The sequence below is a fragment of the Triturus cristatus genome, chromosome 7 (genome assembly GCF_964204655.1).
Source record: "Triturus cristatus chromosome 7, aTriCri1.1, whole genome shotgun sequence".
In the NCBI taxonomy this organism is placed as follows: Eukaryota; Metazoa; Chordata; class Amphibia; order Caudata; family Salamandridae; genus Triturus; species Triturus cristatus.
This window is the reverse complement of record NC_140590.1, coordinates 1,477,870,246-1,477,885,340: the sequence shown is the minus strand read 5'-3', so window position 1 is coordinate 1,477,885,340 and position 15,095 is coordinate 1,477,870,246. Positions and strand designations below refer to the sequence as shown.

The window sequence follows — 15,095 nt, the reverse complement described above, 5'->3', positions numbered from 1 at the left end:
TCATGATGAGTTTCACGATCATGTCTCCTCCCAAATATGTACCTATACTGTCCTCCAGACCTCTGCTTTTCTCGCTCATGCACTTCCTCTTCCCATTCCACTAAAGCCTCAAACTGTGTCGGCCTTGGTCTTGGGTCAAGACATAACATCTTTTCCCGTAAATTTTTCAACACGGCCAGATTAAATGAACCATGTTCTGGAAATGCTAAAACACCATCTTCCTTGGTATACCTAACCCAATTCTCCAACCATATACAGGTATGATACCCATATCTCGCAGCCATGAAGGATGCAGGTGTTTTCGCTGGAGGTAACAATTCACCCTCTCTTGTTTTAACATCTTTATCCTTGTCGAACCACTTTCTGATTTTTCCGAACAATGTTTTTTTCTTTTTCTCTTCTTGGTAATACATTTTAACGTTTACCAAAACTTTCTAATCCCTTCCGTATTACAACTGCACAATATGATTTTTCAACTAATAACAGCGCGACTCACACTAATGCACCAATCCTGGAACGTCCACGTCACTAGAATAGCTCTTCCAATCCTTGCGCGTTTCACACCAACGCACCAATCTCAGCGCGAGCACTGTTCTGATCTAATATCCAATCAGAGCGCGGTCTGTTTGACGTCAGCAGTCGCTGCAGTCGCTTCTGTCTCCTGTCTCTTGTCACTCGTCTACCCCTCCTTTACAAAATTTCTCAGTAGACTCCGTGTCAAATTTCTACAAAATCTATTAGTTACAACATATAAACATCTCCATTGTCTGCTTCGCTAACCACAGAATAGTAAAGAAAATCTATTTCACAAGAATCCCGTTGACACAGTAGCACATCCCTCTACTCTGCCCTTCTAACATACATTCATTAATTGTTTCCTCTAGGACTTGTCCAAAGAGTCTTACAATCAACTAAATATATGAGCATTCACGCACATTCATACAAGGAAATATATAGTACATACACACAGAATCCTGCTTTTCCCGAGAACAGCGAACAATCTGCTCCACTACAGAATTATATCACACGTTAACCAAGCAGCTTACCTCTGCCCAGTTTCTCAAACAAGCTCAGAGAATACCTATTACTTCTCCCGCGATAAGCTTTAACGGTGAACCTTACGGATCCCTGGGACTTAAGACCAGAGTTTCACAGATAACCTTCACTACCATGCGCACTCCTTATATACCAGAAATATTTCTAATAGTAACATACGACAAGGTCACTGATTCCGAACCCAGACAATGTGACGCGCAACTTCAATTGTCACACGTTTTTCCCACAATCCCGTCTTTCCCGAGAGCAGCATATACTTCCTTCTGCCCTACTACGGAACTGCTACTAGCTCCCAAGTTCCAGAAGCACTACATATAACTCAACATGACGACTCCAACATATAGTATTAGTACATATACCAACATCAATCAATAATCAATAATCAATAAGCTAATGTACAAGCAATCTAATCAGATCAAGACAATCATCAATAACCATCCTCTGCTACCAGGAAATTGATGCAGATTGGGGTGTACAAATTCTCCCTACTTCCTCTGCTACCAGGAAATTGATGCAGATTGGGGTGTACAAATTCTCCCTACTTCCACGGATAGAGTAAATTCACAGTTACACACACATACACTCATCATACACTAGGGCCCATTTCACTAACATACGCTCAAATACTCTGCCAGCACTGAACCTGTGGAAAGAAAACTCCTAAACACCCCACATCTACACTGAGGTCGATAAGACCTAGTTATTGTAATTGTCCTGAGTCATAATTTAAACAATCTATACAACAATAATCAAATAGAGTACTCAATAATTGACAAGAAATAATCACCAACACCGTATTTAAAACTATGGTACTTTATCTAAAATTAGTCAAAGGAAATCAATCTGAGTAAATCATTTTCTCATAATTACCTATTCTAGCTAAATGTCAGAATGGGTCAGGACAGGTCTCTCAGTAGAAGTCTCCCGAGTCGCCGTCCTTACAGCATCGATCCTCACCAGCGCAGGTTTGGGAAGAAGTGGCAAAGTGGCAAAGACCCTCTCTAAGCTAACATATTTATAAGGAAACTTACAATATTAAAGAAACATAAAATGTTCTAAACGTCCGCTGAACCGCTGAGCAGAGCGAGCAGGAAAGGATGTAGCATCGCTACATTTGGAAAATCTCCGCTCAGAAAAAAATCACAAAAATAAAAAGACAGAACAGGAACTAAAAATTAAAAAGTATCTTTTGACATCCACATTTCCTCGGAACTAACATGATGATCTCAGAGTTCATTCATTATGGCTCCTTTGTCCTCCAAGGCTATTCGGATGTTTCTTGGAGACTTGCCCAGCACTGCTGCTGTCCTCACGGAAAATTTTAACCAGGCGAAGACTGTGGTCAGATGACTTCGACCATATTCAGCAAGGCCCTCTCATCACAAATCTCTCACTCGAGGCCAGGCTGCAAACGGCGGCCATTTTATTCTAGGCCAAAATAGACCATCTTAATTAAAAGAGACAAAAACAACGTTACCACAGCTTAGTGATTAAACAGTGTTAACCCCACTAATACCCTTATGTGTATGTAATTATCTAGCCTTTGCAACACAGAAAAGCATTAATTCAAAAGCGTTTCGTGCTTTAAAATAAACAGCACTCAGCAACGTTTATTTAATAAAACATGCACATTATCAATAAGCAAACAAAAGCATTCCCACGTGTCGTTCTTCTTCTCATTAGTACGTGTTGGTAAGTTTAAAACATTTACACAAAACAAATAATTAGTAATTAATAATTAATAATTTTAATTATGACAAATAAACAAACCAGAGCTTAAAAACCCAATAGATTTTCATCAGAAAACTCTGCTCCAGCACAAGCACTAGCACACGCGCACCTCACAGGGAACATAGGATAGGAGTCATATGTCTTTTTAGTAGTGATGCACATAGTTCTGTTTCGTCAAGCACTTTGCACTTCACCTATTTTCTTAATCACAGCATGATCGCCAGATCTTATTTTGCTAAGAAATAAATGTTTTGCATAATACAATATTAAAATTAAATTGCAAAACACTTTTTCGCACATTTTGCCTGTCTTTTCACGTGCTTTGGTAAAAAAGACTTTTTCTCATGGTTGTCTCTTCATATGTTAGAAGACTTTGTTGAATAATTTATTTACCAGTGAACCATTTATTTTTAAAGACTGCCCTACAATATGGTTGCGCTCTCTGTAGTAGAGGAGCTTGGAAACCACTGACAGAGACAGCGACACTGGCTGGGGCAGTCAAGCTGGAAATCTATGTGCCCTCTCTAGGGAGAAGAATGGGGGGAGGCCCTCTGGAGCTACTCCACTGCGTAACCACCAAATTTTTCCCCTCAGTTCACTCTGGAAGGCCTATGATTCGTATGCTGTTTCTCCTTCATCTATTTTCACTTTCTGCAGCCCTGATCATCAGCGTTTGGATTTTATCCTCCATGGCAGCGAGTCTGTCCCGCAACACAGAAATATCCAGAGGGACATCAGCCAGAGTTCTCTTGGCAGTTGTAATGTGTTCCGTATGGTGCTGATGATTGTCTTTCAGGATGCCCATGTCCGCCCCCAGAGTGTGACTCTTTGTTTCCAGTGCCTCTTTAGAAGCAGTGATATCCTGCATAACATCTTGAAGTGTTAAACCCTCCTGAGTCACTCCTACAACAATGCGAGCGATCGGACGTCTCTTCCACGGAACCTGTAATTACTGTTGGTCCTCCAGCCTCTGGGTCCCGCAGCCGTGCCACTTTGCCACTGGCGGCTAGTTGCCAAAACTTTGCCATCCAACACTCACAACAGGGGTAAACCACGAAAAAGGAGGAAAATTGACCAATCGGTTTGTATCCCACAGATCCTCAGCTTGGGCCTTACCAGCGTGGGCCTCCAGGAAGTTAACGTCCCATGTGCACAGGCAGAGAAGGAAAGCACCTTGGAGGGGTGCCCCAACTGTTAAGTCAGTAGTGCTGCTCTGGACCATGGTGATGTTAGAAGAGAGCCCCTTCTCACAACTTAGAATGGCGTGGATTCATGGGGGGCCACCAGTATACATCTCTGGGGACAGGGAAACAATCCCACCCCCCAACCAACATGCAAGCGTTTGTTCTTCCTTAGAGGGGTATTTCTGACCAGGGCAATGTGGCTCGGTTAGGCCCCTAAAGTGCGACAGGTACCATTCTAATGATAGCCACACAGATGGGGCTGCCTCATCCCCCAGGGTTTCAAGTGTGTTGATCCCATGCAGAATCTCAGGCGGCAACACCCAGCTACTGGGGCCCGGATCCAGCGCCACTGGTAATTAAAGGAGGTTGCCACTTCCATGTGGTACCACTCTCTGGGACTCAAAAGTTCTTTGAGCTCAGTAGGGTATGCCAGCTGCCCCCTTCTATCACTTCGGGGTGTCCAGGCAATCAGCCAGTCCTGTCCCACAGCACTGCCACCTCGGCCCCCTCCCAGCATTCTTTTAGTTCGTGGCCTGCTGCTGCTCCCACGTCCATGCTATATGCAAGCATCTTCCTGGGTGTCACTACAAGCCGGCCCTTGGATGCTCTCAAAGCGGTCCACTCTGTGCCGCAGAACCAACAGGTTGTTCACATCCCTCCAGCTATGAACCAGGGCCCAATACCTCAATCCCAGGCCAGTCGCTGCTAGCCATTCAACCCCTGGTCATAGTATAGGGGGAAAAAATTCCCCCCTGAGTCAACAAATGTCTTCGCGTTCCACAACAATAGGGTCCCGGTAGGCCTGCTTGAGCCCCCAGGCAATCCCAGGTGCGGCCACTCACTTGCCAGGTAGACTCTCAGGGGTGTAGTCGCAGAGGCTCCATTCTGCCCCAGTTCACCGCCACTCCTCCGTCGCCACTCCTCCGTCGACCACTGCTCCGTCGCCACAGCTCCTGTGTAGTGCTCCTTGTCAGGCCGCTCCAGTAGTAGTTGGCCTGTCTCTCAGAGCAGGCCCAGCTGCATGGCAGCTTCCTCAGTTTGTCCTGCATCTACCCAGTCCAGGCTAGGCCATGCCGCCCAGCTCCTGGACATGTGGCAGAGACAGGAGCTCCTCTCAGTGCCTCCCATACGGGGAGGTCTGGGTCCACCTTGTTTGTTCACCACCCTCAGTGACTGAACTGGAAGCCACCTTCAGGTCCGTGCCAGCACCCAGTGCTAGGGCTCTGCGCTGTCACCAGTCTATCGCGGCCACCATCTTGTGAGCGCTGCAGCGCTAGAAATGCAGACTTTTTTATAGGGGCAGTTTATGACAGTGACTGCTTCCCACAGGGTGGTCAGAGCATGCTCTGGAACTCAAGGGGTCCCTTCTATGGATGGCGGCCCCCCTGAAGTCAGTATTTACACAGGATTCAGTCAGATGGGGATCTCCGGCTGAAATCTCTGAAATCCGTGATTTACGGCATAGGCGTTCCTCCACGCCCCCTTATGTATTAAGGCAGTTTTGATCTTTTCCAACATATTAGCAAGGAGCCTGGCTAGGATTTTCATATTGGTGTTGATCAATTGATAAACGATATTGGCCTGTAATTTCCACAAATTAATTTACCTTTCCCTGGATTAGGGAATTAGGAAGAATAATGCTTTATTGTAATAGTTCAAACCACCCTTGTCTGTAGCCTCCCTTAAAAAATTCCCGAGAAGCGGGATCAAACAGCTGTTGTGATTTTGAAAAAGTTCAGAGGGTAGCTGACTTCTCTTGAAGTCTTACCAGTCCCAACTGATTCAATTGTCTCCCTTATCCCCTTTTCTGTGATAGCACTTTCTGTTCATCACAAGGTTCTGCTATGAGGCATAAATAGGGAGTTGGTTCACAAATCTTTTTTCAAAAGACTCATTTGAGTTGGCCTCAGCCAGCAAAGAGTAGAAAGTGGCAAATTCTCTTCTTATTTCCAATAGACACATTAGTAGATAATTTTGGGATCTATTCAGGGGCGTAACACAGGCCCCCGCAGCCCCCGCAGTGCGGGGGGGCCCAAGCTCTGGGGGGCCCCCTCAGCACAGCAGTCGGGCTTCAGAGCTCCTGATTCAGCCCGGAGGGGGCCCCTCCACGTGCCTTGCAGGGAGGCCCCCTCGAGTTTCGTTACGCCAGTGGATCTATTGACTGCTGTAAAAGCCCATTGGCCACCCTCTGGTTCAGCTGTAGTACGAGGAGACTCCCTGTTTTCTCACCATCCTAGTTTTGTTTGCCTTTAATACAGAGTAAGGTTTTTCAGTCTGCGATGTTAAGATGGTGTTCAGTTTGCATTTTCTGGAAACAAGCTGTCATAGCACACCAGCATCAGGCGTTCTGTGATAAGAACCTAGAAGTTGCTGTATATATTTTTCCAGAACAGGTTTCCTTTCTGTCAGTTGCTTGAGCATAATAGCAGTGCAATTCGATTTTCTAGATGCTGTAAGTAAATATGGAGAGGATACAAAGTGCTCAATCCAGATAGTCCTTAAATTGGGTTAATACCTTTTTTTTTAAATCAGGCAACCTATATTACTGGATATCCATATTTCAGATTCTTGTTTTCAGTGTCTTGATTTTCAGGTTCAAATATAATAAGATCAGGGCATGATAGTAAATGCTGCTAACTCCAATTTTGTAGCTGCATGGAGTCTGGAGTAGTCTGGTGCTGGTATGTGCAAGAAAATAATCTATTCTTTCTGTAGTATGTGAGCAGCATAAAAAGCTATAGCGCCTATTTGCCGGATGTAAGAGTCTCCTAGGTTCAAAGAGAGGGTGATCTGCCAGAAGGTCTTTGTTTGCTGAATCAGAAGGCCCAGAGTCGTCTAATATCAGGTCAGGCACCAGGTTACGATCTCTGCAAATAACTACCTGCTATTGTCCAAATTCCACAAAGAGTCGGTTGAGTCTTGAGAAAAAGATTGATTTAATATTGTGCTATAGGTGAATGACCTTTTAGCATAAGCTTGATAAATATATATCGCTATTGAATCCAAACATGTCCCTTGTACCTTGGCTGTGACTCTCTTCCGAAGGCGGAGGGCCACCTCGTTTTTCCTGTAAGACTGATATCCAATGGTGGGAATTTCTTTCTCAGATTTGGAACAAGAAGCAGAGATCACCTTCCCCACTCACTCTTGTTTAATCTTTTCAAACTCCTGTTGTGATATGTGTGTCTTCTGTAAGAGAGCATTGACCATTTCCTTAGAGGCCAGAAAACTCAAACCCTTTTTCTGTTAGATATAATTGGTCTAGCCATTGGCAATCATGGGCCATATTGAAAATCTTTATTTCTAGACATTACTTGGGATAAATGCTTGGGCAAATATAGAATATTCCACAGAATGGCTGACCGAAATGTGTTGCAGGAGCAGATGAGGAGGCAAAAAGTTAGATGTATAGGTTCTATGTAATGTAAAAGCGTAGGCACAACTAACAAAATTAGAAACTGTCGGATCACTAAAAGTTTTTAAGGGTAGTTTTCCAGCAAACTGTGGAATACGTGCCCCAAACTAATACTAAGTCCAAGTAAACAATGCTAGCCATTTCCAGACTGTGCGTGACATTCCAAATAACAATTGCATTTTGTGGAGTAAACTATATTTATCTTTATTCCTCATAGGAGGTTCCACTGAGTTGCAGTCTTAGATGGAAGATCTTATAAATCATGGTTACTATACCGGATGTTCCATTGTCTGTGTTAGAAATCAGAAGAAGTATAGCTGACTGGTGGAGTAAGATTGTGACTGACAGAAGAAGACATGTCCATTGTTGTCTGGGCCAGGTTATCAATGAAACTTTGATGCTCCTATGGGTCTTAACATTTTCTGTGTCTATTATTATTAGCATCACGGCTGGGTCCAGCAAGCCATAGGAGAGCTCCCACTGCCAGAGCAAAGGACAGACAGGTAGAAATCTCCTTGTTAGGCTGGTTTCATAAGGAAACTCCTCAGCGAGTAAGATTTGCGAATTTAGTAAGAGTATGTGTTGTGTCTTTTGGAAGTCGCATTTAATCAGACGCGCATGCTGGTGGTGAAGACAACACATTATGATTGGCTATGGAGAGTCTTTTTTGTCATTCTATTTTGGGCAAAGTCGACGCACACTCTGAAATTCCAGAGACGGTCCGAACTCGATATTAAGAAGATGTGGAAACAAAGAGAACAAGAAACCAATCATAGCTTTCTCCTCTTCAATCTCAGTCACTATCTTCCTGGTCTGTGACCTTATTTTTTAGGTTCCACAGTTATTGACTCCCAGTCTGGAGCATTTAGCACTGTCACGTCTACAGTATCCAGTTGTTTCCGTGATCTGCCAAGTTGAGACCCAAATGCAGACATCTCAGCATGCAGAAATTTCAGAAGGTTAGACGTTTCCACAGTCAAATGTTCCACTGCATTATAAGAAGTTTTAAGGTCCTGCAATTTTTTCATGAGTGTGCCTAAGCTAATTGTTGCCATACTTTGCTGAGTATTGTGCCAGTTTTTGGTGACTTCTGAAAATAGAAGTCACCAGGAGGACTTATTTAGAGGCAGTTGCTCAATTGCCCCAGCATAAAGTGCAGGGAAATATCCAAAGGTGCAGTATAAAAAGTGAGTGCTAGAAATTGGTGAGTCCACAATTATGATTGCCCCCTCAAGGAAAATGTGTGCTTCCTTGCAACTACCAGCAGATTACTGTTAGACCTGGTGTTCTCTGCAGTGTCATCCCCAAACCTTTTACCTTCGGCGTCCTGTTTGTTGACATTCAGGACTCTGCACACTTTACCACTGCTAACCAGTGTTAAAGTGCTCTACCCTTAAAACCTGATACAATTGGCTTATACCCAATTGGTGTATTTAATTTACATGTAAGCCCCTAGTAAATTGGCACTACCTGTGCCCAGGACCTGTAAATTAAATGGTATTAGTGGGCCTGCAGCACTGATTGTTCCACACACTTAAGTAGCCCTTTAAACATGTCTCAGGTCTGTGATTGCATTTTGCCAACACCAAATCTCCCTTTTTAATACTCATTAGTCACCCCTAGGGTAGATCCTGGACAGCCTAGAGGACAGGGTGAAGTGTATTGAAAATGTTGGACATGTACATTTAAGTTTACAAATCCAAATAACATCACAGCTGTTTCTCTGTTTTGAATCATTACTTGAGCAAGATCCCAGTGTTAAGTCTTCCCGACTGCATCCTACTATTTTTTAGGTCGAGCCTATAGCAGCATCGTGCATGCGCTGCTCGCTCTGCGAGGCATGCAGTAATGGATTTTGGAGTTGAAGCTCCGCCCAGTCTACGCCAATGTTTTTAATTGGCTCGTGTCATTGTCTTTCGTAAATACTACCTTCTGACTGATTATGAGGCTTGTTGGTCCCTCCATATTATGGCCATGTCATCAGTGTATCCTTCCATGGTTACTGGCCCCTTTATTTTGAGTGTTGCACGGTATATTTTATATAGATTGTGAGCACTATTTTGTTTAATAAGGTGGCCCGTGTCTTCTCCCCCCTCCCGCAGTTCATGCCTTCTTGCCCCCCACTCCCCCGCACTCCTGTTGTTTGTGCCTTCTCCTCCCCTACCCCCCGCCCACCCGCTTGCAATGCAATAGATCTTCCATAAATGCGAGTCCTATTGCATTGGAAATGCTTGTTTTGTGTGGCACGCAAGAGTTAAAATTATTATCGACCCAAACCTGGGAGCATGCGGCAGAGCGCTTTGGACAACAAACCCTCTGTGGTTACACAATGCGCCTTGCAGGGATTCCTGTGCTGTTCACGTCCGGCGAGGTGGTTGGAGCTGGGATCTGATCTATGGACCCACTGGTCCAATTATTGTTCACCCCCTTGTCCAGTTGGGCTGCGCATGCCCCCTCCACTGAAGACAGTGCTCATTGAGATGAAGGCCTCCTCGCTCGTGGGTTTGCTGACTGCGGTGGTCCTGATGGCGACCACCGCCTCCGCGCCTCCTACTGGCCCCACACCACAGGTCCCACCTTAGGAAAACATGCAGGTTTGTGGCATCTATGGATCTGTATAGGCTTAAGGGGAAATTAGTACATTTGTGACAGGCTGGAACCGCTAAATGCCTAAAGGGCCTGGCTGGGGTGTACCAAAGGTGCTCTGGCCCTTACACAAGAGAGGAAAATAGGGTTTATTGATTTCATAGTAGTACACTTACACCCGGGGTCTATAAAGTTTAGTGGACCCTTACATCCGTGGGCCTCGGCACCATGCGCCTGGTAGCTGCTACCCTGTCAGTGTACCCTGTTCTTCTGACTTTGAACTGTCAGCCTTTTATAACTGAGCACAAACCTAAAGTGACTTTTTCTGCCCCAGCTCTTCGGAGGAGAGCCCAAATCATGACTGAAGTCTGGCATGAATGATTACCCCTGTCAGAGTTCTACTGACCTACCAGAGGTTGTTTGCCTCTCGGGTAAAAGAAAGTTTGAACAGTTGCAGTACCCAGGCCTAACATTTACGATCCAGTTATATCCACTTCTCTAACGAGACTGTCCAGAGTGAAATATGTACTGTAAAGTGCACTTGAAGGAAGTGAAGATGCTTTATTCAGTGAATTGCTACAATGACCATGATGCTTTAGGTCAGGGCTTGAGAATTTGAGCTACTGAAACCTGTAAGTGTCATGTAACTAATTGTCAATGAAACTATAAAGCTCCAGATGCAGTGTGAATCAAAGTATAGGACTGGTGTGGATAAGGCACACACCTGACAGACAATAATGGTGGCGTCTTGGATTTCTACCCACCATAGGATTTTGAAATTAATAGACCTGAGGTTGGAATGGTGTTATAACAACTGTTACAGGTACTGTGATATTAGGTGAAAAGACAAGCAAGAGTTCCTTCGGGAAGTGTGTGCATTAGAACATTTTAACACATGCTTCACTGTGCCTGGACATCATTAATGCGACAGAGTGCCTCACTTACAAGCCGAGAGGCAAGATAGCCAAAATGACAAGAAGGTCAATATTCCTCAGCACAATGACCGACATAGCTCCATATGGCACCTGGTGCCATGGCCAAAGCTGACAACTTGCAGAGGTGCATTGAACTCTCAGATCAGTACAGGGTAACAACCAAACCCAAACTTTGGGTTGGAAGGTTAACAGGTCAATAGGTCAACCTATGGAGGCAGGGCTAACACCTCCAAAAAGGGAGCAAAGCTATCCTTAGAGCCAATAGAAGAAAATAGAGTGATGAATTGTGCATGCAGAAGATGTTGGTCAAACCCCAAACATGTATAACAAACATGTTCTAGTGGATTTGACATTGTTTAGAGGCCACTTTAAAAACAAGCATTTGCAATGCAACAGGTCTCGCATTTACGCAAGTTTGAGCTATTGGCATTGTAAATAACAATGCCTTTTATTTCTGTCTTGGTTTTTGAAACATAAATAAAACACATTGTCATTCACAATGCCAATAGCTTAAACTCGCGTAATTATGAGACCTATTGCATTGCAAATGCTTGTTGTCCTTTGCCATTGAGCTTTGTTTACTCAAGTATACAAATAATTGCCAGAAAGGAACCACATGTTACGTAAACAATGCATAAATACTTTACACATTGACTCAAATGTAAGCATGGCTGTTCTGTGCTAAGCTATCAGAGGGTGGAGCACAGGTTAATAGGGGTTTGCTTGTGCTTCACCCTGACAAGGAGTGGGATTGCTGCTTGCATAAGGTGACCCAGCTTCTTACAATAGCCTATTGCCTCAAAAGAAGGGACAGTAGACTGTGCAAGAGGAGGGGCCTCAGGTACATCCGAATCCGCAGTGCCTCAACAGTAAGTCAAAGAATTTCCACATTCCCAACATGTGTGTTCTCTGGCTCACAGCCATCTGAAAGTATATCTGTGCTTGCAGTAATCAGGTCAGTAATCAGCACCATATCAATTCAAGAAAGGCGGCTTACCCCTGGAAGCAGGATCATCAGCACCTCTCAGGTCCACCCATTAGCCCCCACAGACCTCCACTAGATGGGCATTAAAAGAGTCTTTATCTTGACTCCACCATCGCTTGGCAGCCAGCGGTAGGCAAGCATGGGAAGTAGCAGGCGCCGGACTGAGTCCGGGAACAATAGATGTGCTTCAAATGCCCTACACACTCTGTTCCCAAAGGAGGAATAACATCATTGCTGTAGTCCTACTTCAGATTGAGGACTAAAGGTTCCATTTATAATGTATTTATGGGGGTGGCCCATTAAGAGCAATACAGAAGGTGGCCATCTTCATCACGGCCAAGTCCTACATTGCCTGGGATATAGCTTGTCAATGTATTTCAGAAATGAGGGCCTTTGTAGATGGAGGTAACCTTACATAGCACATGTAGATTTAAACATGATCTGTTTATAGACTGACAGCAAATGTAGTTGTTTCAAATGGGCCAAACATGATTGTTTCCAAACAGAAAAATGCTCTCACAGTAGCATTTTAAATATAGTGTTACCTAGAGATATTTGGTAAGATATACTAAGAATGGATTTGGTAAAAATGGTCACAAATTGCCCACTGACCTTTACCGAATCTATTGTGTTTTTGTGCAACGACCTATGTACTTATAGGTTGGTTTACAAAAGCCCGATTTATGGTTGTTTGCATTTTAATCTACCTCATGAATATTATTGTGGTGGGTTGCAATCTGCAAGCCACTATGTATTGCAGCTATCACTTGGATGGGGGCCCACTGAGGACAGCAGACCACCATGTCTGTCATTGCTTTTAAATAAAGCATTTAAACAAAAAAAAAAAATATCCGTTTTCTTAAATGAAAATGGGATGCGTTTGAGCAAAAATTAAAAGGTTAAGTAACATTTTTTAAGAGTAGGCAGTGGTCCATGGGAACACTGCCTACTCTTAAAATGTTTTTTATAGGCATTCTAAAAAGAGGTGGGCTTTCCTGTGGACTTCTGTCATTTGCAAATGGCTTCCCTTCAATTTTGATTTGGTGGTCAAATATTAAAGTTTTGTCATAGGTTGAGCTGTTGCAAAACATTAATATATACCTAAAGGAATCGATGTTTGGAAGAAAGGCCCTTAAACATGCCCCTTCCAAATAAGAATTCCTTAATGTTTACTGAATCCATGTAATGATTCTGAAAATATTTTCTGAATCTTTAATCGGGTTTAGTACATTACAAAAAGTGTGATAGTGGTCGCAAACCCACAGATTTCCGAATCTGAAGCTTTGCTACTGATAAAACACTTTGTGCATCAGGCCCTTTCTTCTTTGATAATCGAAAGAGAGCTGATTTCTCAACATCAATGTGGAACTGGATAAAATAACTGATCATCATGTTCATAACTCCATTGGGCTGGTAATGGGTGTAGAATTCGGATGTGTGTTATATCCGGTTACCTCAATTCCGAGTCATGGTGCATCATAAATTACATTTTGTGTTAAAATTACATCCTCGCAATTTTACCCAGTTCAACTTTGGCTGATCAACTTTATTAAATTTAACAGGGAAAATGCCCCGTATTTAAAGGGATGGTTGAACTTTGGTGGGGAAAGCACTAAAATCATCATGTTATTCTTAGTTTTGGAGGGTGGAACCCATTAAACATAGTATTTATTACACCCAGTGTAAAATCCGAACCACAGGGTATCAGATGTTACTGAGTGAGATATAAATCAATCCCCAAACCTGGACATTTTCATTCAAGGCCTAAGATAATAAAAACATGAATTTAAAGGGAAGGCTTTCTGGTGAGACATATCCAACTAACCTTGAATTGAGATAGCTAGGTACCTGACAGTCTGGCCTGGCTGCGGTCGAAGACCAAGAAAGTCTGGAGACAAACTAGTACCCCACATTGAATGTCGACACATGACACTTGTAAGGACATTTGCACACATTGGGACGGATTGGCAAATATTTTGCTGTGACATTCTTATACAGTACTCCTGACTTACTTCTGGAATTCAGTAAGAAGCCAAGAAAACTAGAAGAATAAGAAAGTTTTTGTGACACCAAAATCTGTGTGAATTGGGCCCATTGTGGTGAAACTCTATGCACAAATATTTCGGTCTTACTATACTGTATCAGGTGCATCAATGGGTCCTGTCTTTTGAACATGTGGTCATTACAGGGGTAAGCCTTTAGAGGTACTTGGCAGTGGGCATCGTCCTAGTTGAAGAAAATATATTTATGTTTTAATGTTTGCTTTCCTTAAACAGTTGTTTTCATTCCGAATTTATTTTTAATTTATTCTATGTCCAAGAGGAATTTGGCAAAAAATTGTAAATGGCACTCAATGTCAAGTTTAAAAAGCTAACCTTTCCTTTCTTTTTTCATTTAGGGTGCACATTTACTGCAAAATAATCGAGGTGGCGTGAACCCAACCGAATACCAAAAGGATGTCTCTTTTAAAATCCATACTCTACTAAACTTTATCAACAGAAGAGCCATTGAAAGCTTGCAATTATTTAGAGGGAACCAAAGCTTAACATTGTTTGTAATACCTTAAAAGGCGAGGAGGAGAGAAGCTAATTTCTGATCTGAAAATGGGCAATGCATTTCATGTGGCCTGCTATGCTGATCACTTATTAAATTGACTGTTTCTGATTGCTAAGTGGTTCAATCTTCTTATTAAATCAATATATTTGCATGCATTTTCTTGTGCGTGTGCTGTTTTATTGTATTGCAAAATGAATCTACCATTCCTTCCCTGTGAGAAGTTGGCCTGGCATATGCTGGTCACTAGTTATAGTGGCCACCTTGAACCAGTCCAATTCGACTCTTATGGCAGATAGGTTTAAGACAACCTTTTAAAGAAAGCTATCCTAGTGGTAGCTGTGGAGAGCAGCCTTCAGGCTAAGTTCAGAGGAATGTAAAGCAGCTTGTTTTACCTTATAATCTCTTGAATTACCAAATGAAAGGACACCACACAGGTATATATATCAAATATATATGTATTTATTACTAGACACACTTTACTAATCTCTTTATGAGATTAGAAGCCAGGTACACATTCAAATGTTAATGTTTCACAATAAATTAAGCACAAATATGGCTGGAGCCATAGGGGCGTACCAGACCGTATACAAAAAAAATGGTATAACAATGTCGACTTGCAAAATGACAAGGCCTAGGGCCTGGGGAAT

The 15,095-nt window shown here is 43.0% G+C and overlaps 1 protein-coding gene across 1 annotated transcript in view; it reads left to right on the top strand.

Annotated features, from left to right (window-relative positions):
* Positions 1 to 14,603, top strand: part of LOC146812209 (uncharacterized) — a 309,521-nt gene extending 294,918 nt beyond the window's left edge. Inside the window, exon 8 of the mRNA XM_085619241.1 lies at positions 14,291 to 14,603. Within this exon, the coding sequence (XP_085475367.1) occupies positions 14,291 to 14,313 (23 nt within the window). The 3' untranslated portion in view covers positions 14,314 to 14,603. The remainder of the gene's footprint in view (positions 1 to 14,290) is intronic.
* Positions 14,604 to 15,095: the final 492 nt, after the last annotated feature.